At 43.6% G+C, this 25,055-nt stretch overlaps 1 protein-coding gene across 3 annotated transcripts; it reads left to right on the forward strand.

Annotated features, from left to right (window-relative positions):
- The first annotated feature begins 516 nt into the window (after positions 1-516).
- On the forward strand, positions 517-25,055 carry TMEM71 (transmembrane protein 71). 3 transcript variants are annotated; one of them, XM_069959816.1, is made up of 12 exons: positions 517-726; positions 845-919; positions 11,063-11,132; positions 16,392-16,452; positions 17,459-17,659; positions 19,222-19,370; positions 20,950-21,039; positions 22,131-22,259; positions 22,725-22,838; positions 23,833-23,958; positions 24,186-24,270; positions 24,942-25,055. In XM_069959816.1, the coding sequence occupies exons 3-12, from the start codon at positions 11,066-11,068 to the stop codon at positions 24,964-24,966; spliced, it is 1,047 nt and encodes a 348-aa protein (XP_069815917.1). In that variant the 5' UTR covers positions 517-726; positions 845-919; positions 11,063-11,065; the 3' UTR covers positions 24,967-25,055. The 3 variants fall into 3 exon arrangements, with proteins under 3 accessions (XP_069815917.1, XP_069815918.1, XP_069815919.1); XM_069959817.1 differs by lacking the exons at positions 517-726; positions 845-919; positions 11,063-11,132 and adding an exon at positions 15,296-15,380; XM_069959818.1 differs by lacking the exons at positions 517-726; positions 845-919; positions 11,063-11,132 and adding an exon at positions 15,393-15,411.

A 25,055-nucleotide genomic window follows, 5' to 3' on the forward strand; every position in this document is an offset into this window, starting at 1 on the left:
AGCTGAGAGCAGGACTAGCTATGTACAATGTATCAGTCTGGAGTCCAGGCTGTAGAGCTCACAGAACATTGTCTACACTGGATACAGCTGAGAGCAGGACTAGCTATGTACAATGTATCAGTCTGGAGCTCACAGAGCATTGTCTACACTGGATACAGCTGAGAGCAGGACTAGCTATGTACAATGTATCAGGCTGGAGCCCAGGCTGTAGAGCTCACAGAGCATTGTCTACACTTGATACAGCTGAGAGCAGGACTAACTGTACAATGTATCAGTCTGGAGTCCAGGCTATAGAGCTCACAGAGCATTGTCTAGACTGGATACAACAATATCACTTCTCAGCTGGGAGCAGGACTAGCTATATACAGGTTTGTCCACTGTTCTCCATCATTGACAACAATCTAAAAACTCGCACATGGTGAGGAATGGAAATGTAAAGTCTATTAGAAAGTTGTAGAACTTTTCATTGATACTAAAATTCATTTTCATTACAGAAACTTGAATGGATTGTCGTGATATCAGGAGCAACCCGCTCGGCTCTGCTGCATCTGCATCCATCCCTGTGAAAGCCTCCGAGCTGCAGCGCAACAGGAAATGTGACCTCATTGTGCTGAGAGCGGTGACGGCTGCACAGACTGGGTTTGAAAAGAAACAAGACAGTTAAGAAGTGAAGTGAATGCTGGAGACCGCACAGCACCGAGACATCCCGGAGAGGAGAGCTGGAGGGTGAGGGTCTCTGGGGGTCTCTGGACCACTATCCTCTACAATACAGAATCACTAGATGAATGGATGACTCCCTAACAGGTGACACTGGCTGATTCTCACTGTGATATTGTATCATCAGGGACAATCAGGATCCCTCCAGAAGATCCACTAGATCCCTCCAGCCATTGATACAACACAGAAGCAGATCAGACTGGTAAGTAATACAATGCACTGACCCTTATTCCAATGCATCAATTCAGTATGGGGAAACTTTGGCAAAATTCTGGACAGTTCCCCCGTACATAGTGAGCTGAGAGATGGGCGAAGCTTTGGGAAATCCTTAAGGTTGTGTTCACATGTTGTAGTAAAAAAAAAAAAAACCTGCAGTATGTGAACACAGCCTGAGCCCAGAACCAAGGCCAGTAACAGCCTCTTCTATAACCTGGACCTTCCCATATAGATTGTCAGTGTTACCCCTTATTATACTGGTTCCCATTGATAATACCTTGTGTCATGTTCTTCTGGGCTCAATGACATCTTGTAGAGTTTGGATTCCTTGAAGATACAGGGGTAGCAGAGATGAGTTTGTTACCTCATCTCAGTTATTTGTTTCATGACAAATTCAACTCTGCTACATCTACTTATGGGGCAGACATGACTTCGGCTACATTCCCATTGTCTTTTATTGCTGATCCTCCAAAATACGCATTACGGATGCAATACGGACACATTTGTGGATGATTGCAGATATCATATACGGTCCTGTAAAACTGCAGAACATGTGAATGTAACCTTACACCACAGGAGAGACCACATAAGCGCCGCTCTCCTGAAATCTTACCAGGGGAGCTATAATATGTAAGGAGAAATGATTTTCTATCTAACTAGCATCAGTGTTGTTCAGAGCAACCAATCAGATGAAAGAAAAAGAATATAGCGATCTGATTGGTTTCTAGGAGCGACAATCACAGAGATTATACAGATTCCAGGACTTTGAATTTCGAATCTAAAGAATGTGCAATCTGTTATGAGTGGCGGACGTCCAATGGAGGCAGATGACTGGATGCTATAGACTGGGGGCCAGCGCTGACAGCTTGTCCATCCACAGTGTCCTCACCCTATAGTGGGCAGTACACAGGACACAGTAGTGAGGCAGATGGTACAATACAGGAGGGGGAAACAGGCACAATACAGGAGGGCACAGCAGGCACTATATAGGAGGGCACAGCAGGCACTATACAGAAGGGCACGGCAGGCACTATACAGGAGGGCACGGCAGGCACTATACAGGAGGGCACAGTAGGCACAATACAGGAGGACACAGCAGGCACAATACAGGAGGGCACAACAGGCACTATACAGGAGGGCACAACAGGCACAATACAGGAGGGCACGGCAAGCACAATACAGGAGGACACAGCAGGCACAATACAGGAGGGCACAGCAGGAACTATATAGGAGGGCACAGCAGGCACTATACAGGAGTGCACAGCAGGCACAATACAGGAGGGCACAGCAGGCACAATACAGGGGGCACAGCAGGCACAATACAGGAGGACACAGCAGGCACAATACAGGAGGGCACAACAGGCACTATACAGGAGGGCACAACAGGCACAATACAGGAGGGCACGGCAAGCACAATACAGGAGGACACAGCAGGCACAATACAGGAGGGCACAGCAGGAACTATATAGGAGGGCACAGTAGGCACAATACAGGAGGGCACAGCAGGCACAATACAGGAGGGCACAGCAGGCACAATACAGGAGGGCATAGGGGGGGCACAGCAGGCACAATACAGGAGGACACAACAGGCAAAATACATTAGGGCACAGTAGGCACAATACAGGGGGGCACACAGGCACAATACAGGACGACACAGCAAGCACAATACATTAGGGCACAGTAGGCACAATACAGGGGGGCACAGCAGGCACAATATCGGAGGGCACAGTAGGCATGATATTGGAGTCAGTAGCTGGTGATTTGTAAGTGGAAGGAAGTCTGTACCAAATGCAGAAGCAAACAAATGATAGGCAACCATATTGTGAGTCTCTAAGTTGTCTCACTGGGGTGGGAGGGGGCAAATCTGACGTTGTCGATGGTAACTATGATTCTATGTACACCTTGTTTGTCTTGAAATTCACTAATTCCATTAAATAGGAATATATACCTGAATATATATCTGAATTTTTCCACCCAAATCACATGCAAGCCCCAGAACAGTGTATCCAAAAATAACAGATGCATGGTTGATGCATATGGTATGTACACCCTTAGGCCGCATTCAAACGTTCCGTGTTCCACTGCCTCACCCCCAAGGTTTGCGATCTGAGGCGGGCAGTGCTCCTAACGGCGCTCCGGACCTAGGATTACACTGCGAACAGCACAGGAACGGCACCGCGGAGGAAGGTAGGAGACATATCTTCCTCCTCAGCACTTCCTGCACAATAGGGAGATTCATCTAACCTGCTGCTAGTTCCCCTTTAGTGAACGTGTATAGTAACCAATAATAAAAGAACCATCTAATATTATGACACATGAAAGAAGATGCTTTTCTTGTTTTCCGGAAGCTTCTCATATACACAAAAATAGAATAAAAATAGATGCAGCAGATTAGATATTTTGCAAGGAACTCAGTGAACTAATTGGCACTTACTACATTATAGTGCTCGGTGTAACATATATGAGGCGTTATTAGCAGGATGTAAGGTCACAGGATATGGAGCAATCATCTGCTTGTTGTGTTTGCAGCTACTAGTAATTGGCAGCAGTGTTTATAACCTTATAATGATTGGTGGCATATATATATATATATATATATATATATATATATATATATATATATATATAAAAATATATATATAATTGTTTGCATCGTTTAGGGTACATATACATAAAGGCCCTATTCCACCAACAGATGTGACAACAGATTATCTGCCAAATATTTGAAGCCAAACCCAGGAACAGACTATAAACAGAGAACAGGTCATAAAGTAAAGACTGGATTTCTCCTCTTTTCAAATCCATTCCTGGGTTTGGCTTCAAATCTTTGGCAGATAATCTGTCAATGCAAAAAAGGGGTCCGTGGAGCCTCAGTTACGAGTCTCAAAACACGGGAATAGCCAGATATCCCTCTCTCCAGAGAAGGAAGCCCATTGCCAAGGGGTTCCTCCTAGTGGGGAGAGCACCAAACCACCCTGATACGTAGTCCCTCAGGTCCTCACTCTGTTGCGAGCTTTGGGACCTAAATAGGGAAACACCAGACAATCTGTCGTCAGATCTGTTGGTGGAATAGGGCCTTTAGGCTACGGGTGCGTTTACACAGAAAGATTTATCTGACAGATTTTGGAAGCCAAATCCAGGAATGGATTTGAAAAGAGGAGAAATCTCAGTCTTTCCTTTATGACCTGATCCCTGTTTATAGTCTATTCCTGGTTTTGGCTTCAAAGATCTGTCAGATAAATCTGTCTGTCTAAACGCACCATAACAATATTCAATTAACTACACAGGCACAGTGCAACACATATGATTCTGGCTTTGTCTGGTACTGCAGCTGATTTTTTAGGACAGTAACTTTAACCCCTTCAAGACTGAGCCCTTTGATGCACAAAAGTCCGGGTCAGATTAAGGCAATGTTCCTTCCCGCCTTCTAAAAGCCATAGCGCTGTTATTTTTCCACCCACAGTGCTGGTTGGGGTGTCATTTTTTGCGCCATGATCTCTAGTTTTTATTAATATCATATTGGTGTAACAGAAAATTTTTGATTGCTTTTTATTAATTTTCTTGTGATATATAGTTGAATAAAATCAGCAATCCTGATTATATTTTAATAGATGGGATAATTCCGCACGCTATGATATGTAATATGTTTATTTATTTATATTTTTATAATGGGCAACTGTAAAATATGCAATCATTAGATTGCATATACTGATCTATGCTATGCCATAGCATAGCATAGACCAGTGTTATCGGTGATCTATGTATAGAGCCTGCCTAAGAGCAGACTCTGTACAAGGAACGCCCATTCGACAGGATGGAGGTAAGGAGCTTACCCCCGCCTGTCGGCACATGCGATCGGGACCCCCGCAACCAAGCTTGATCCGTCACTGAGTACCTTAAACGTTTAAGGGGTTAATGAGAGATCGCAGCTGACTCTCATTACCTGCGGCCCCGGACTCTGATGTGAGCGGCATCGCTCTCTCTGCAGCGCTCCCGCTCACATCATAAGCCCTGTCAGTGTCAGGAACGTATATATACAGATTGCTGACGGGAAGGGGTTAAAGTGTACCTGTCGTTATAACTTTTAAAATCTAAATCAACAGTGGATGTGATATAAAGCAAGAAATCCAGGTCCAGTCTCCTGAAGGCTACTAAATATCAGCTATACTTACTGTATCCAGGTCCAGTCTCCTGAAGGCAGCTATATAACAGCTATACTTACTGTATCCAGGTCCAGTCTCCTGAAGGCAGCTATATAACAGCTATACTTACTGTATCCAGGTCCGGTCTCCTGAAGGCAGCTATATATCAGCTATTCCTACTGTATCCAGGTCCAGTCTCCTGAAGGCAGCTATATAACAGCTATACTTACTGTATCCAGGTCCAATCTCCTGAAGGCTGCTATATAACAGCTATACTTACTGTATCCAGGTCCGGTCTTCTGAAGGCTACTAAATAACAGCTATACTTACTGTATCCAGGTCCATTCTCCTGAAGGCAGCTATATAACAGCTATACTTACTGTATCCAGGTCCAGTCTCCTGAAGGCTACTAAATAACAGCTATACTTACTGTATCCAGGTCCAATCTCCTGAAGGCTGCTATATAACAGCTATACTTACTGTATCCAGGCCCAGTCTCCTGAAGGCAGCTATATAACAGCTATACTTACTGTATCCAGGCCCAGTCTTCTGAAGGCTACTAAATAACAGCTATACTTACTGTATCCAGGTCCAGTCTCCTGAAGGCAGCTATATAACTGCTATACTTACTGTATCCAGGTCCAGTCTCCTGAAGGCAGATATATAACAGCTATACTTACTGTATCCATGTCCAGTCTCCTGAAGGCAGATATATAACAGCTATACTTACTGTATCCAGGTCCAGTCTCCTGAAGGCAGCTATATAACAGCTATACTTACTGTATCCAGCTCCAGTGTCCTGAAGGCTGCTATATAACAGCTATACTTACTGTATCCAGGCCCAGTCTCCAGAAGGCAGCTATATAACAGCTATACTTACTGTATCCAGGTCCAGTCTCCTGAAGGATGCTATATAACAGCTATACTTACTATATCCAGGTCCAGTCTCCTGAAGGCAGCTATATAACAGCTATACTTACTGTATCCAGGTCCAGTCTCGTAAAGGCAGCTATATAACAGCTATACTTACTGTATCCAGGTCCAGCCTCCTGAAGGCAGCTATATAACAGCTATACTTACTGTATCCAGGTCCAGTCTCCTGAAGGCTGCTATATAACAGCTATACTTACTATATTCAGGTGCAGTCTCTTGAAGGCAGCTATATAACAGCTATACTTACTGTATCCAGGTCCAGTCTCGTGAAGGCAGCTATATAACAGCTATACTTACTGTATCCAGGTCCAGTCTCCTGAAGGCAGCTATATAACAGCTATACTTACTGTATCCAGGTCCAGTCTCCTGAAGGCTGCTATATAACAGCTATACTTACTGTATCCAGGTCCAGTCTCCTGAAAGCAGCTATATAACAACTATACTTACTGTATTCAGGTCCAGTCTCCTGAAGGCAGCTATATAACAGCTATACTTACTGTATTCAGGTCCAGTCTCCTGAAGGCTGCTATATAACACCTATACTTACTGTATTCAGGTCCAGTCTCCTGAAGGCAGCTATATAACAGCTATACTTACTGTATTCAGGTCCAGTCTCCTGAAGGCATATTTTCTGACTTGTGCTGGTTGACTAAACACAGCAATTCCGTCCAGTACAGAGAGTGACAGATCAATGCGTCCATCAATCATATGACCGCCTTCTCCCTCTGAGCGCTCAGATGGCCTGGGATACACAGGACTTCCTGTTCCTGTAAAAAAAAATATCACATCTAAGGTTGGTTTAGATTTTAAAAGTTATAACGACAGCGACACTTTAATGCCCATTTTTACACTGAACTCAAAAAAATACAGTAAGCTTCAAGCTCATGATCTCCCCCTAGAGATGGCTGCATGCATAATATTTAATTTTTCTTACAAGTTATACATTGAACATTGAGTCTGCATTAAGCTCATTAGCTCCCCCTAGAGGTGGCTACATGCAGGCACAATTTTATCATTTAGCGTTTTAGTGGATTGGGAACTCAGTATAAGAACCCTAAACACTAAGAATGGATAACCATGAATAGATCGATAGATCTGCACCAACAAATAGTAGTATCTTGTAGACGTTGTCACCAACTTTTATTGAGTGGCATATAAATCTTCTCTTGTATGCAGGATTCCATTCCAGTTGTATTATTATACTTGTGAACCAGGAGGCTTAGGATGAACAGAATAGCAGGTCCCAGTTAGATAGGAGTATTCAGTTACAACTGTGTATCAGAGCGTGGCATTATGGGACTGATGGGAGCCCAAATACCCTGCTACACAACAAAGAACTAGAAGTGATAGGACCCAATAACCCATGCCTGGTGCTTAGTGGGGGCAAGCTGGGGTTATAGGGATGGTAGCCCAAATGGGGAGCTGGAGTGAGAAGCTGCTTCCCTACTGTCTATTCAGGTTCACACAGAAGCCCATTGACTCCAACTATAATGTACTAATGACATGTCTGACCTGTTTTGTGAACATACTATATACTAAAGCTTATTCAAAGGGGAACTCCAGTAACATATTTTCTTTCTTTCAACTGGTTTCAGAAAGTTATATAGATTTGTAATTTACTTCTATTTAAAAATCCCAAGTCTTCCAGTGCCTATCAGCTGCTGTATGCCCTGCAGGAAGTGGTGTATTCTTTCCAGTCTGACACAGTGCTCTCTGCTGCCACCTCTGTCCATGTCAGGAACTGTCCAGAGCAGGAGAGGTTTTCTATGGGGATTTGTTACAGCTCTGGACAGTTCCTGACATGGACAGAGGTGGCAGCAGAGAGCACTGTGTCAGACTGGAGAGAATACACTATTTCCTGCAGGGCATACAGCAGCTGATAAGTACAGGAAGACAGGAGATTTTTAAACAAAGTAAACTACAAATCTTTTAACTTTCTGACACCAGTTGATTTGAAAGAAAAAAAATAATCACTTTACAATGTCTCCATCTGCTGCCTCCATTCACCCAACATGGGCCCATATTTCCCCTAACAGATAATCCAGATATAAGACAGAATAGGGGGATGGGTTATTTATATGGGTTTGGGGTAAGCTCATCCTATGGATCGCAGGATACTGTCATGTGACAGCGGACACCGATAAATGTGTTTTATTTGGGTGACATTCTCTACATTTCTTCACGCTTCATATTTCAGATATTCCTGCATCCGCCTTAGTTGGGGCTCCGCAGTCTGCAGTGGGTTTTATCTCCGGCCTCTTCGGTTGTTGTTCTTAAAGGGGCGGCACATTGCTGGAATTCCACCTAGTAATGAGGAGCTCAAGTATCCGAGCAGTGGGGACTGTGTGCAGACATTGTGGTGTACAGTACACTGGGAGTATTATATCACTGTACTCTGCCAGCACTGTAATATTAGGAGGAAAGGAACGGACAAGGATCCCCCTGCCCTTCTCTCCCTTTCTGTTGTTGGCATTTAAACAGTTAATTCTTTTACTTCTGAAGGTCAGGACTCTCATCATCTTCCTTATCCTGTATGGCCACTTAGAAAAATTCCTGTTGTATCTTAAGTACTTTCCATGTCCTGGGCTTAGGTCATGGCGGAGAGGCGGTGAGCAGAGGTGGTAACATCATCAGAATTCAGGAGGTGTATAACAGAAGGTCCAACATAGCAACCACAATAGTTTTCTTACCATCACTGGTCCATTATTAAATTTAAGGAGAACTCCAGCAAGAAAAATGATTTTAAATCAACTGGTTTGAGAAATGTAAACAGATTTGTAATTTACTTCTATTTAGAAATATCAAGTATTCCAGTACTTATCAGCTGCTGTACGTCCTGCAGGAAGTGGTGTATTCCCTCCAGTCTGACACAGTGCTCTCTGCTGCCACCTCTGTCCATGTTAGGAACTGCCCAGAGCAGCAGCAAATCCCCATAGAAAACATCTCCTGCTCTGTACAGTTCCTGACATGGATAGAGGTGGCAGCACTGTGTCAGACTGGAAAGATTATGTGACATCTTGCAGGACATATAGCAGCTGATAAGTACTGGAAGACTGGAGATTTTTAAATATAAGTAATTTACAAATCTGTATAACTTTCTGAAAACAGTTAACCTGTAGAAAATAAAAATGTGGGAGAGTACCACTTTAAGGTCTGTTCTGGATGCACTGACATGCCAGATCCTCAAGGCCCAGAGTTGTTCTATGTAACCACTCTGCTTGGGGGGGTAATAATGCCACTGCCCTTAATTCAGAATACCTTAATGGGGTGTATGACAATGTAATCCTAATAATGGAATCTGGTGCTATTATGATAATGCATTTACTGTGCAGCTTTCCTGCTTCTCAAGATATATATATATATATATATATATATATATATATATACACACACACACTGCCGTTCAAAAGTTTGGGGTCACCCAAACAATTTTGTGTTTTCCATGAAAAGTCACACTTCTTCACCACCATACATTGTGAAATGAATAGAAAATAGAGACAAGACATTGACAAGGTTAGAGATAATGATTTGTATGTGAAATAACATTGTTCTTACATCACACTTTGCTTTGGTCCCAGAATCCTCCTTTTGCAGCAGTTCCAGCATTGCACACCTTTGGCATTCTAGCTGTTAATCTGTTGGGGTAAGCTGGAGAAATTGCCCCCCACGCTTCTAGAAGCAGCTCCCACAAGTTGGATTGGCTGGATGGGCACTTCTGGCGTACCATACGGTCCAGCTGCTCCCACAACAGCTCAATGGGGTGGTGATCTGGTGACTGCGCTGGCCACTCCATTACCTATGATAGAATACCAGCTGCTGCTTCTGCTGGAAATAGTTCTTGCACAATTTGGAGGTGTTTAGGGTCATTGTCCTGTTGTAGGATGAAATTGGCTCCAACCAAGCGCTGCCCACTGGGTATGGCATGGCGGTGCAGAGTGATGGCCTTCCTTATTCAGAATCCCTTTTACCCTGTACAAATCTCCCACCTTACCAGCACCAACCCCAGACCATCACATGACCTCCACCATGTATAACAGATGGCGTCAGGCATTCTTCCAGCATCTTTTCATTTGTTCTGCGTCTCACAAACGTTCTTCTTTGTCATCCAAACACCTCAAACTTGGATTCATCCGTCCACAACACTTTTTTCCAGTCTTCCTCTGTCCAATGTCTGTGTTCTTTTGCCCATCTTAATCTTTTTCTTTTATTGGCCAGTCTCAGATATGGTTTTTTCTTTGCCACTGCCCCGAAGCCCCAAATCCTGCAGCCGCCTCTTCCCTGTAGATGCTGACACTGGTGTTTTGCGGGTACTATTTAATGAAGATGCCAGTTGGGGACCTGTGAGGCGTCTGTTTCTCAAACTAGAGACTCTAATGTGCTTATCTTCTTGCTTAGTTGTGCAACGCGGCCTCCCACTTCTTTTTCTACTCTGGTTAGAGCCTGTTTGTGCTGTCCTCTGAAGGGAGTAGTACACACCGTTTTAGGAAATCTTCAATTTCTTAGCAATTTCTCGCATGGAATAGCCTTCATTTCTAAGAACAAGAATAGACTGTCCAGTTTTAGATGAAAGTTCTCATTTTCTGGCCATTTTGAGCGTTTAATTGACCCCACAAATGTGATGCTCCAGAAACACAATCTGCTCAAAGGAAGGTCAGTTTTGTAGCTTCTGTATCGAGCTAGACTGTTTTCAGATGTGTGAACATGATTGCACAAGGGTTTTCTAATCATCAATTATCCTTCTGAGCCAATGAGCAAACACATTGTACCATTAGAACACTGGAGTGATAGTTGCTGGAAATGGGCCTCTAAACACCTATGTAGATATTGCACCAAAAACCAGACATTTGCAGCTAGAATAGTCATTTACCACATTAGTAATGTATAGAGTGTATTTGTTTAAAGTTAGGACTGGTTTAAAGTTATCTTCATTGAAAACTACAGTGCTTTTCCTTCAAACATAAGGACATTTCAATGTGACCCCAACCAGTTATATATACAGTTATACTGATGGATCCAGTGTAGTCCCTATAGTAACAATATGTTCTTTCTTACAGATTATGAACTCAGAATTTTTCAAGATGGCGGCTCATCCCCCCCTGATGTCCACACCAAAGAAGGGGAAATGTATGTGTGCTGGTTATATGGTAACTAAGGAAATATATGGAAACTATATTATTATATAGCATTATATACTTTCACAGAATACTGATACAGGTTCTCATTATCATCTATATTACAGGTAGGAGGTTCTTGGGCTTACAGTCTATACATACAGTATGGTGCCCAAATCACAGCTGCCTCAACAACATCCCTACACAGTGCTGCCACCTCTAAACTAACAGTGCTATACAATGTGCTCAAATAAAACCACCACACAGAGATACAGCATATGGAAGAAGTGCTGCGCTATCTCCACTAGGTGGCACTGTAGAACAAGCTACTTGGCTTTTTTCTCCCATAGAGCATTACATGCCTTATAAGACTCCATACAAGTTTGGTGGCCTCTTTATGAAGGCTACCTCCCTCTGTCCAACATACCGAGACCAAGTAATGCTGACAAACAGTACTCTAATAATACCAGCACAGAGAGACAAAATAATACTAACTTACAGTGCTCAAATAATACCAATATATGGAGACAAAGTAATACCAAGATACAGTGCTCAAATAATACAAACATATAGTGCTCAAATAACACCAACAGACACTGCTCAAATACCAACATACAGTGCTCACATACCAACATACAGTGCTCAAATACCAACATACAGTGCTTACATAATACCAACATACAGTGCTCACATACCAACATACAGTGCTCAAATACCAATATATCATTGCTTAAATAATACCAACATACAGTGCTCAAATACCAACATACAGTGCTTACATAATACCAACATATAGTGCTCAAATACCAACATTCAGTGCTCAAATAATACCAATATATGGAGACAAAGTAATACCAAGATACAAAGCTAAAATAATACAAACATATAGTGCTCAAATAACACCAACAGACACTGCTCAAATACCAACATACAGTGCTCACATACCAACATACAGTGCTTAAATAATACCAACATACAGTGCTCAAATACCAACATACAGTGCTTAAATAATACCAACATACAGTGCTCAAATACCAATATACAGTGGTCAAACACCAACATACAGTGCTCACATACCAACATACAGTGCTCACATACCAACATACAGTGCTTACATAATACCAACATACAGTACTCAAATACCAATATACAGTGCTCAAATAACACCAACATACAGTGCTCACATACCAACATACAGTGGTCAAATACCAATATATCATTGCTTAAATAATACCAACATACAGTGCTCAAACACCAACATACAGTGGTCAAACACCAACATACAGTGCTCACATAATACCAACATACAGTGCTTAAATACCAACATACAGTGCTCACATACCAACATACAGTGCTCAAATACCAACATACAGTGCTCACATACCAACATACAGTGCTTACATAATACCAACATACAGTGCTCAAATACCAATATACAGTGCTCAAATAACACCAACATACAGTGCTCACATACCAACATACAGTGGTCAAATACCAATATATCATTGCTTAAATTATACCAACATACAGTGCTCAAACACCAACATACAGTGCTCACATAATACCAACATACAGTGCTTAAATACCAACATACGGTGCTCACATACCAACATTCAGTGCTCACATAATACCAACATACAGTGCTCACATACCAACATACAGTGCTCACATACCAACATACAGTGCTCACATAATACCAACATACAGTGCTCACATACCAACATACAGTGCTCACATAATACCAACATACAGTGCTTAAATACCAACATACAGTGCTCACATAATACCAACATATAGTGCTTACATAATACCAACATACAGTACTCAAATACCAATATACAGTGCTCAAATAACACCAACATACAGTGCTCACATACCAACATACAGTGCTCACATACCAACATACAGTGCTCACATAATACCAACATACAGTGCTCACATACCAACATACAGTGCTCACATACCAACATACAGTGCTCACATAATACCAACATACAGTGCTCACATACCAACATACAGTGCTCACATACCAACATACAGTGCTCACATAATACCAACATACAGTGCTCACATACCAACATACAGTGCTCACATACCAACATACAGTGCTCACATAATACCAACATACAGTGCTCACATACCAACATACAGTGCTCACATACCAACATACAGTGCTCACATACCAACATACAGTGCTCACATAATACCAACATACAGTGCTCACAGTGTGTCGTGAGAGGTAAAATAATAGTCCTGATCAACCACCACCCCCCCACCCCCCCTTGCCGGCTGCCACATTTTAATAATGTCCGTACTTCTTCCTTTTAGCAGCTTTTCAGTGTATTTTGTGTTTCCTCACACTTTTCAAGATGTCTGCTTGCTGTCAGTGAATAGAAATACAATACTATATGCCACTGGACTGACTGATCGCTGACTGAGAGATCCCGATGTCAGTGAGATACAGTGGTCAAACACCAACATACAGTGCTCACATACCAACATACAGTGCTCACATACCAACATACAGTGCTTACATAATACCAACATACAGTACTCAAATACCAATATACAGTGCTCAAATAACACCAACATACAGTGCTCACATACCAACATACAGTGGTCAAATACCAATATATCATTGCTTAAATAATACCAACATACAGTGCTCAAACACCAACATACAGTGGTCAAACACCAACATACAGTGCTCACATAATACCAACATACAGTGCTTAAATACCAACATACAGTGCTCACATACCAACATACAGTGCTCAAATACCAACATACAGTGCTCACATACCAACATACAGTGCTTACATAATACCAACATACAGTGCTCAAATACCAATATACAGTGCTCAAATAACACCAACATACAGTGCTCACATACCAACATACAGTGGTCAAATACCAATATATCATTGCTTAAATTATACCAACATACAGTGCTCAAACACCAACATACAGTGCTCACATAATACCAACATACAGTGCTTAAATACCAACATACGGTGCTCACATACCAACATTCAGTGCTCACATAATACCAACATACAGTGCTCACATACCAACATACAGTGCTCACATACCAACATACAGTGCTCACATAATACCAACATACAGTGCTTAAATACCAACATACAGTGCTCACATAATACCAACATACAGTGCTTACATAATACCAACATACAGTACTCAAATACCAATATACAGTGCTCAAATAACACCAACATACAGTGCTCACATACCAACATACAGTGCTCACATACCAACATACAGTGCTCACATAATACCAACATACAGTGCTCACATACCAACATACAGTGCTCACATACCAACATACAGTGCTCACATAATACCAACATACAGTGCTCACATACCAACATACAGTGCTCACATACCAACATACAGTGCTCACATAATACCAACATACAGTGCTCACATACCAACATACAGTGCTCACATACCAACATACAGTGCTCACATAATACCAACATACAGTGCTCACATACCAACATACAGTGCTCACATACCAACATACAGTGCTCACATACCAACATACAGTGCTCACATAATACCAACATACAGTGCTCACATACCAACATACAGTGCTCACATACCAACATACAGTGCTCACATAATACCAACATACAGTGCTCACAGTGTGTCGTGAGAGGTAAAATAATAGTCCTGATCAACCACCACCCCCCCACCCCCCCTTGCCGGCTGCCACATTTTAATAATGTCCGTACTTCTTCCTTTTAGCAGCTTTTCAGTGTATTTTGTGTTTCCTCACACTTTTCAAGATGTCTGCTTGCTGTCAGTGAATAGAAATACAATACTATATGCCACTGGACTGACTGATCGCTGACTGAGAGATCCCGATGTCAGTGAGATAGTCTGCACAGGCTTCTATGAGCTGATGGATTTTACCTGCACTGATACATTGTAACAAACCATCCCAGCAGGAGATGACTATGATGTATTATTGCACAGCATTATCTGTAACTCTGTGATACAGTACCATGTTAACCCTGTGCATCCCGCCATGTGATGAACGGTCGGCTACAATGTAACATAACACAGGGAGCCCATAGACTTCAGTCAACAAGTTGTAACATGAAGTCCCCTAGCTACATGTGTGATGTCATAGCATGTGATGTAACACTATGACATCACTCTGGTAACAGCCCTATGGAATGCTGAGCTGCCTGACCATCTAACCGTCAGGGCTTCCACCATCGGCCGAGGTGTTTCCGTAAGTCCCATCTACTGTATATACTAACCAAGTAGGTAATGTCAGTGAATGGAAACCGTCGTGTTCATGTTTAGTAGCCGGTAACCTGTCCTGACCGTCCATTTCTCACAGCTGCAGTTTGTTACTGTGTATCAGTGTAGGAGAGGACTATTGACTCGGAGTCAAAACGACTTGGTTCTGTTATAAACTTACAGAGGTTTACCTGCACTGATACACTGTAACAGACCCACAGCTTGCAGAATCAGGGCCTTGCAGTTCCCAACACAGACAGTGGTGGCAGCAGAGAGGCCCATGCTGCCAATCAATGTATAATAACATGTAAATAAAAAAATATATATACATTTATTTTAACCCCTTCCTGATGCTGTTGCAGGGGGTCCCGATGGTTGCCTAGCAACCATAAATTGCACACCGTGTTTCCTTCCCCGAGAGGACACAAGCCTAGGGGCCATCCTCATCTATACAGAATATATGTCCAGAGCTTTTAAAAGGGTGGTTCACAAAAAAAGAGATTTGCAATTTACTTCTATAAAAAAAAAAAAAATAAATAAAAAAAAATGTAAGTCTTCCAGTACTTATGAGCTGCTGTATGTCCTGCAGGAAGTGGTGTATTCTCTCCAGTCTGACACACTGCTCTCTGCTGCCATCTCTGTCCATGTCAGGAACTCTCCATAGCAGCAGCAACTCCCTATAGAAAACCTCTCTTGCTTTCCAGACTGGAAATAATACACCACTTCCTGCAGGACATACAGCAGCTGATAAGTACTGGAAGACTTGAGATTTTTAATAGAAGTAAATTACAAATCTTAGGCACTTGCTGGGACCAGTTGATTTGAAAGAAAAACAAAAAAACGTCTCTCCAGGCATGATGGGAATTGTAGTTTTAGAACAGCTGGAGGGCCGCAGGTTCCCCATCCCTGTGTTAGAGCCTGGACCCAGTGCAGGTGGGGGGCAGTCAGTGTTGTACAATGTCTCCAGGGTTCTGACCTGTCCCTTATATTCTCCTTACAGATTCGTCCATCTTCCAGGAGATCACGCTGCTGCCGTACAGACTCTTTGGACATTGCACGCGGTAAATACTGGGAATGAGCTGGGCGACTATGGGGAATGGAGTCTGCAGTGGATTATACTAAGACCTCACTCACCTGCTGTTTCAGCATGTTAGTGATCTGTAGTGTGGATCCTATGTCAAAAAAATTGCTGCAAATCTCCAGTGAATCCACAGCTGAATCCTTGAGTGTCACGTGTAGCTTCCACCTGTCATTATAAAGAACTCTTAACATGTCATGGGGGCATGTCAAAAGTCTGAGTGTTCAAATTACAACTGATCAGGAGAACGAGCCGGGAGATGTGACGGGTGTCAGATAGTTATACAGATTTGTAAATCACTTCTATTTAAAATTCTCTTGTCTTCCAGTACTTATCAGCTGCTGTATGTCCTGCAGAAAGTGGTGTATTCTTCCCAGTCTGACACAGTGCTCTCTGCTGCCACCTCTGTCCATGTCAGGAACTGTCCAGAGCAGGAGAGGTTTTCTATGGGGATTTGCTGCTGCTCTGAACAGTTCCTGACATGGACAGAGGTGGCAGCAGAGAGCACTGTGTCAGACTGGAAAGAATACACCACTTCCTGCAGGACATACAGCAGCTGATAAGTACTGGAAGACTGGAGATTTTTCAATAGAAATAATTTACACATCTGTATAACTTTCTGACAACAGTTCATAAAAAAATATTCAGAGTAACCCTTGAAGTGTAAAATCCTAGCCTGACATATTGTGAGGGGCTTCAAATTTGGCCCTTTGTAAGGGTCACGGGTCAAAATCCACCAGGGGTAAGAGCATATGCATAACTTTTTTTTTCACACATGTATATGTGTCTGTACCTGTACATGAACATAGATACAACACAAGGTACGGAGATGGGGAAAAAGCAAACAAGCTCTTCTATAAATTTGCCCCCGGCTGCCAGTTCTTTATCACTGATCCAAGGGTGAGGACGTTGTATGCACGGTTCCCAAAGCTAATAGTATTGTAATATTATGTGGCCATGGAATATATTCACCTTCTTATGTGTTACAGAGATACATCTAATATGGACCTCCCAAAGAATGGCGCCCCACCCCCACCCAGTGCTAACTTGAGCCCCAGCCGCCACAGCCTACGGCTACTATATAATGGCTACTACCTATGCGATGAAGACAGCTTCTGCTGGGATGATCTGGGCAACGTATCCTTCAGTCCAACACAATGTACAGTGTCCTACAAAGAGAACGTGGTGAGGTAAGTGCCGGGCCGACCTCAACTCTATGAGGGTCTATGGACACTACACTCTCAATGGGCTCTTGCCTTGATAGACGTTGTGGGTCTTGTCACTTGACCAGATTTGGGTTTGTAGTCTGAGTGTGGGCAGACTGTGAAGCGCTGACTCATAATAGATGTAGCAGAGCTCGTTTGGTCATTGAAGTCCATGGGGCAGTTTCTGATAGAGTTGACCGTCCATAGGCCAAGTTATAATTGCGCCCATCCTAGAGTAAGAGCCAGGACCTCTGGTGGGCCAGTCCAACCAACCCTAGAGGCCATCAACACCTCGCACCCCGAATTCATGCAGGAGACCATTGGAAGCTTCCTGGATAAGGGTATGTTCACACTGAGTAAATTAGACGGAATTCCGCATCGGAACCCTCTGCCACGGAATCCTGCCTGCCTCAGTGTGCAATAGCCTGTCTATGGGAGAGCTTACGTGCCTCCGCTGCCACATCTTTCCAAAAAATTCTGCCTGATTTAGGCCCCATTCACACGTCCATGTCAGTTTTTACTGTCAGGAAATCCTGATCAGGAGGCCTCAAATGTTATCAGGAAAGTATCAGGATTTCCTGACAGTAATCCGTTTTTAACATCAGGAAACCATCAGGAAAAACCTTCAGGATTTCCTGATGAGAAAAAAAAAATTGTTCTTAATATGGTGAAGTATGCCAACATACATCACACGTACCCACACAGCCCCTAGTGTACCTGGATGGCCACAGGCTGCAGAACTACAACTCCCATCATGGCCTGCCAGCAAGGAATGATTGGAGTTGTACTTCTGCAACCTGGATGGCCATAGGCAGCAGAAGTACAACTCCCATCATGACCTGTCAGCAAGGCATGATGAGAGTTGTACTTCTGCAACCTGGATGGCCACAGGCTGCAGAACTACAACTCCCATCATGGCCTGCGTGATGGGAGTTTTAGTTCTGGGGGGGAGGCGGGATGTTTCAACTCACCCGTCTGCGGCGGCAGCTGGTGGTGAGTCCCGGGCGGGCAGGGGTACAGAGAAGAGTGGCAAGCTGGCTGATTTGGCGGCTGCTGTCCGGTCCGGGGGGGCGAGATGATGAGTGGTGAGTTGGGGGTGGTCGGGGTGATCGGCTCATGTCCTGTCTGCTTCGGGGGGGGGTTGACTGGGTGGCGGGCAGCTGATGTCCGGTCCGGGGGGGGGGAGGCGTCGGGGTCCTGTCCGGTCCGGGAGGGGGGGGTGGTTCTGAGCGGCGGGCAGCTGATGTCCGGTCCGGGAGTTGGGGGGGGGGTTAGTGTCAGGGTCCTGTCCGATCTGGGGGGGGTGGGGGGTGGTTCTGGGCGGCGGGCAGCTGATGTCCGGTCCGGGGGGGGGGGGGGGGGGGGGGGTGTCTGTCGGGAGGGAGGCGCGGAATTCCGGATAAAAATAGGACATGTCCTATTTTATCGGGATCTTTTTTCTGGAACGGACACCCTTCCGTATGGAATCCGGATGGTTTTTCCGCACATGTGAAGGGGGCCTTACTCAGTATGAACATACCCTAATAACACTTTTATATTACTTATAGAATTTTTAGGAAAAGAAGAAGAACCCTGGCCCAAAGACGTCTTGATCTTACAACTCCTGGACACCATCAAGACAGACGACCTGACGATTATGAAGCCATATATGACATTGAACCTCTTGTGGTTGAGGAGATCTGCCCCTCCAGCTCTGGTATTCTTATATTATAGGAGGGGGGTTATGATATGCTTTGGACAACCTAGTATGCTGTGGTGTATCCCCTTTCTTGGCACTAATGGTATGGCCCAGACTACTCCTCTCATGTGTGTCTGTCTGTCCAGGATCCAAAACTGGGACATTTGTACCGTTTGTAAACCAACATAAAGGGTACAAACACACTTGCCGTATACGCAGCGAGACTCGCTGAGGATCCCGGCCATGTGTACTCAATGGCAGACACACTTGCAGCAGGGATGTTCATCCTGCTGCGAGTTTGTCCGCAGCCCGCCCCGTTAACCCCCGGCCGCCGGAGACTATACATCACCTGGTCCCCGCTCCGGCTTGCTTCGGGGGTTTTCGGCACGTCCAATCAGTGCGCTGCCTCGTCGCAGCGCACTAATTGGCCGAGTGGGACGCGAAGACACCGGGAGCCCTGAAGCAAGCAGGATACGGCAAGTGTGTTTGTACCCTAAAGCAGAACACAGGTGAAATCAACTGGTGTCCGAAAGTTACATAGATTTGTAATTAACTTCTATTTCAAAATTTTTAGTCTTCCAGTACCTATCAGCTGCTGTATGCCCTGCAGGAAGTGGTGTGTTCTTTCCTGGCACAGGGCTCTCTGCTGCCACCTCTGTCCATGTCAGGAACTGTCCAGAGCAGTAGAGGTTTCTATGGGGATTTGCTGCTGTTCTGCACAGTTCCTGACATGGACAGAGGTGGCAGCAGAGAGCACTGTGTCAGACTAGAGAGAATACACCACTTCCTGCAGGACATACAGCAGCTTATAAGTACTAGAAGACTGGAGTACTGGAAGTAAATCACAAATCTGTATAACTTTTTGACACTAGTTTTTGCTGGAGTACCCCTTTAATGCCCACTGTTGGGTAGTGTTTGTATAAGCCTCGTCCCTTTAGTGTAGGAGGTTGGCATTATTGGACTGCAGAAAAGTATGAGATACGTCATGTGACCCTGGTGCCCACTGTCTGTCATGGTGGAGGTCAGGTGACTGGCGTCATGCCCTAGTTAGTTAGTCAGTTACCCATGGGCCGTAACATTCCACTATGCTGACAGGGGTCAGTCGTGTTATTATGACCCATATGTTAGCAGAATTGTAAATGCTTGTTATTAGAAAACTGTATGACTTCCTGTCTTTTAAACAAACAAAAAATGGTAATAAAAGTGGAATACACTTTGGTCAACCACCTTCTCTTACTTGACAGCATTAGGAGCAGTGGCATGCTGGCAGTTGTAGTGACAGTGCCAGTTGCAGGTCATATTATAGGGGAATTTACTGAACTTAAAGGGGTTATTCACAATGTCGAACTCACAATATTCCAGCTATTGCAAAACTACAATTCCCATCAGGCCTGGACAGCCGTGGGCTGTCCAGGCCTGATGGGAGTTGTAGTTTTGCAACAGCTGGAGGGTTGTGAGGTTGACCCCCCCGGGGTCAGAGGTGGAGAGAGGTGACATCGGGGGGGCACATTAAAGAGACGCACAATATTGGGATTATGGTCGTATTGAGGTAAACCTGATCAATAATTGTTTAATTTTTTTTCTTTATCCAATTAAGAGCTTTGTGATTCTGGAAACGGCCTGACCCTCCAGGACTTAGCGGACACGGATCACGTATCCTCTGAATACCCCCTGCTCCTGAAGAGCGGTAAGAGACTGGGGACCTTTGGGCTGCGTTCACACATAGGAGGAGAGCTATCGGAGCTTGTGGCGGGGAGCAGTTACCATAGCAACCAATCACCTTCCAATTTTCACTTTACATGTTTGTTTTTTCTTTATTCAATCTGATTGGTTGCTATGGTAACAGATCCTCCGCTCTCCTGCACAAAGTTTGAGAAGGCCGGGTTCACACTACGTTTTTGCGATCCGTTTTTTTTTTTCATCCGTTTTTTGCAAAAAATGGACGAAAAACACGGATGCATTTGTGTGCATCCGTTTTTCCATTGACTTCCATTGTAAAAAAAAAAACGGATCCCTTTTTTTTAACGGACACAAAAGTAGTGTCAGCTATGTTTTTATGTCTGTTAAAAAAAACGGATCCGCCTTGATCCGATGTTTTTTTTTTTTTACAATGGAAGTCAATGGAAAAACAGATGCACAAAAATGCAAAAACGCAGTGTGAACCTTGCCTAACTCTGCCCCGTGGGTTTTAGAGTTTATGTTGTACAAAATGGTCACTTTACTAGTCCTAAAAATTATATGCGATGTCTGTTTTTTTTCCTGTTGAAATTCATTGGGAAAACATTATTAGAGTATTTTCTTTTTCTGGTGGTAATCAATTTCTTGTACATCAACTAGTGTCAAAAAGTTAGAGATTTGTAATTTACTTCTATTTAAAAATCTCCTGTCCTCCAGTACTTATCAGCTGCTGGATGTCCTGCAGGAACTGGTGTGTTCTTTCCAGTCTGACACAGTGCTCTCTGCTGCCACCTCTGTCCATGTCAGGAACTGCCCAGAGCAGGAACATTTTTTATGGGGATTTGCTGCTGCTCTTAACAGTTCCTGACATGGACAGAGGTGGCAGCAGAGAGCACTGTGTCAGACTGGAGAGAATACACCACTTCCTGCAGGACATACAACAGCTGATAAGTAGTGGACGATTTGAGTTTTTCAGTAGAAGTAAATTACAAATCTGTATAACTTTCTGAAACCTGTTGATTTGAAACATTTTTTTTTTTTTTGCCAGTGTACTTCTTTTAGATTTTAGGTTTTACTTTTAAAACTTTTCATGGTTTATAGGAAACACGCTTGACTATTGTCCGGAGAAGAATCTGATGATTTCGCCTCACACCAGTAAATATGCCAAAATGGTAGAACCCGAACACAATCCATCTAATCCTGTCTTACCTGGAACCCCTCAAAATAAAGGTAGGAGCCTGCTTTACTATACTGCAGATAATACATATAGATATATTTACGGATGAGCGAACCTTGTCCGAATCCAAGTGTGCAGCATTTGATTACCGGTGGTTGAAGAAGTTGGATGCAGCCCTAGGGAGTCCGGGAAAACATGGATACAGCCATAGGCCTATTGTTGTATCCATGTTTCCAGGCAGCTTTAGGGCTGCATCCATCTTCTTCAGCCACCAGTATTCAAAAGCCCCCCACACCGGACCCTAATGGACTGTACTGACTGTAATGGGGTCCATCTGGTTTTTGGCACAGCATCTGGCATCTCGCTGGAAAGAGAAGCATCATCCTGCCCTATGTCCCATAGACAGAGGCTCATGCCTTAGAGGGGTTTTCTGGAGTTCCCTTTTATCTATCATATATAGGATTAGTGTGGATAATAGTTTGGTTTAACCAATAAATCTAATTCTTTTTGGCGATCAGGAGGAGCAGAATCCATGGAGATTATTGGACATATCACCTATGTGGGAGAGAAAGTCAGTGAAGATCACCAGCCCGGCCGTTGTTCCTGCGGTGGATACATGCTCGTACACAGGGGTAGGTCCTTATGGCCGTGCATATCTGCATATTCTGTATTATATATAACTTCCATCTGCTTGTAATACTTTAGTATATGCTACAGGTCTCAGCAGTCTATTGGACCAAACAAATATATATAGGAGAAGAAGGCAAATATTGTAATTTTCAGCATGCCTCGTTCTATTATGATAAATATGGATATATTTAAAGGGGTACTCTGAAGAAATTCTTGTTTCAAATCAACTGGTATCAGAAAGTTAAATAGATTTGTAAATGACTTCTGTTAAAATATTGCAGATATCTTAGTAATGATCAGCTGCTGTATGCCCTGCAGGAAGTGGTGTATTCTTTCCAGTCTGACACAGTGCTCTCTGCTGACACCTCTGTCCATGTCAGGAACTGTCCAGAGCAGGAGAGGTTTTCTGGTTCAGTGTTTTATTTCTATGGGCATTTGCTCCTGCTCTGGACAGTTCCTGACATGGACAGAGGTGGCAGCAGAGAGCATTGTGTCAATCTGGACAGGATACACCCCTTCCTGCAGGACATACAGCAGCTGATAAGTACTGGAAGACGGGAGATTTTGTAATAGAGGTCATTTACAAATCTGTAGAACTTTCTGACACCAATTGATTTTTGCCAGTACTCCTTCAACCTTGTGCCCAGTATTTCACCTGTGGAGTAAGAATTAGTAAGGATCACCCATCCCTAATAATAGAGCAGAACGATCATGTCAAATAATGACGGATAGTCTCACACTACAACTTTTATTTCTGTTGAAAAGTTCAAAAGAACTTACTATTACGAGCGCAGAAAGACAGTACGTGAGCTAATGTAGCAGAGCTGAGTCTGTCATTAAGCTGTCTCTCTACTACTACTACTAATCTGAACAAGGTGACTGAGTCCTATGGAAAAAATCCTATTGTGAGCTCACCGGCTCTGCTACATCTGTGCCCGTCTTTACATTAGTGATTACTGTTTTCATGAGCCCATGCGGTATAATGCTTCCTTACAGACGCCAGCACTTGCAGACGATTTTGCTACGACATTAGCAGCTGTGGACCAAGAGAGAGGCAGCACATAAGGGAACGACCTTCAGATTTAACACCATCTATGCCAGGAAGGGTCTCAGCGAATGCGGGTGAGTGACCGTCTACGTCTCACAGTGCTGCCCCCTATCAGATCACTTCTGGTATTGCACGTGAGATCTTGTATTGTAACATTTACTATTCGTAGATATAACCCCCTGGCTCTCCAGATATTCAAAACTACAAGGTCCAGCATGCCAGAGTTGTGAGAGCCACAGGTTGAAGACCACCGCTGCCCATTTCATCTGCTTGTCCATAACGTCTCTATCGTTTCTCATAGGTGACACCAGACGGATGAGGATAATACACGCCGCCTTCATCTGTGTTCCTCTGCTGTTTCTCTGCCTGATATTTTGGTGGCTCAGGTACGGCAATAGCCCATAAGTCAGTGTAATAGAGATAGGAAGCCATGGCCATCAGCCGAACAATCAGCCTTAAGGGTGGGGGACCCCTTTATCCAGGGCACTGGTGGTGGTGCCAGCTCACAGCTGTTTGATGGGCAGGGATTGATTCCATTTAATAAAGGCCCAGTGCTTAGAGCAGTAATGTTGCCAATTATATATACTGTATTTTTCGCTTTATAAGACACACCTGACTATAAGACCCACCCACCCCTACTTTATACAACTGAAAAGAGGAAAAAATATTTCATGCTAATTAAACTTCCCTAATAGTCTAAGGCGGGGAAGGGGGTCAAAGCAATGACAGGGCCACCATGACAATATAATATACCCAACCATGCACAGTGCAGAACAGGTAATAAAGGACAGACTGAGATTTCTCCTCTTTTCTTAAATCCATTTCTGGCTTTGGCTTAAAGAAATCTGTAAAATAATCTGTCGGTGTAATAGAGCCCTTAGTGTAAGAGCACTTGTTGCCCCCTCTCACCTTCCCGTCTTCTTCATCACCAGATATAAGGGTAATAAGACTATCCTGACCTAGATACCGCTCATCTCATGGACCCTATAGCAGCTCTAAGGGCTTCCTCTTTGGTGTCTACACCCTTTGTTCCTAACATTTCCTGTTCCTTCTACAGGTCACCTGACTACGACAACGTCTAGATCCCAACCAGATCAGGAATTAGTGCAGGACCCTGCATGGATTCTGAGCCCCTTCCATATAATACAACCATTTTGCTGTTGGCTTTGAA

This window comes from Dendropsophus ebraccatus, chromosome 2 (genome assembly GCF_027789765.1).
Source record: "Dendropsophus ebraccatus isolate aDenEbr1 chromosome 2, aDenEbr1.pat, whole genome shotgun sequence".
Taxonomy (NCBI): Eukaryota; Metazoa; Chordata; class Amphibia; order Anura; family Hylidae; genus Dendropsophus; species Dendropsophus ebraccatus.

Coding starts and splice junctions, on each gene's coding strand:
- TMEM71 (XM_069959816.1), top strand. CDS start 11,066: ATGAACTCAGAATTTTTCAAGATGGCGGCTCATCCCCCCCTGATGTCC. Junction 22,260..22,724: donor TGGAACCCCTCAAAATAAAG/GTAGGAGCCTGC, acceptor TTTGGCGATCAG/GAGGAGCAGAATCCATGGAG. Junction 23,959..24,185: donor AAGGGTCTCAGCGAATGCGG/GTGAGTGACCGT, acceptor CGTTTCTCATAG/GTGACACCAGACGGATGAGG.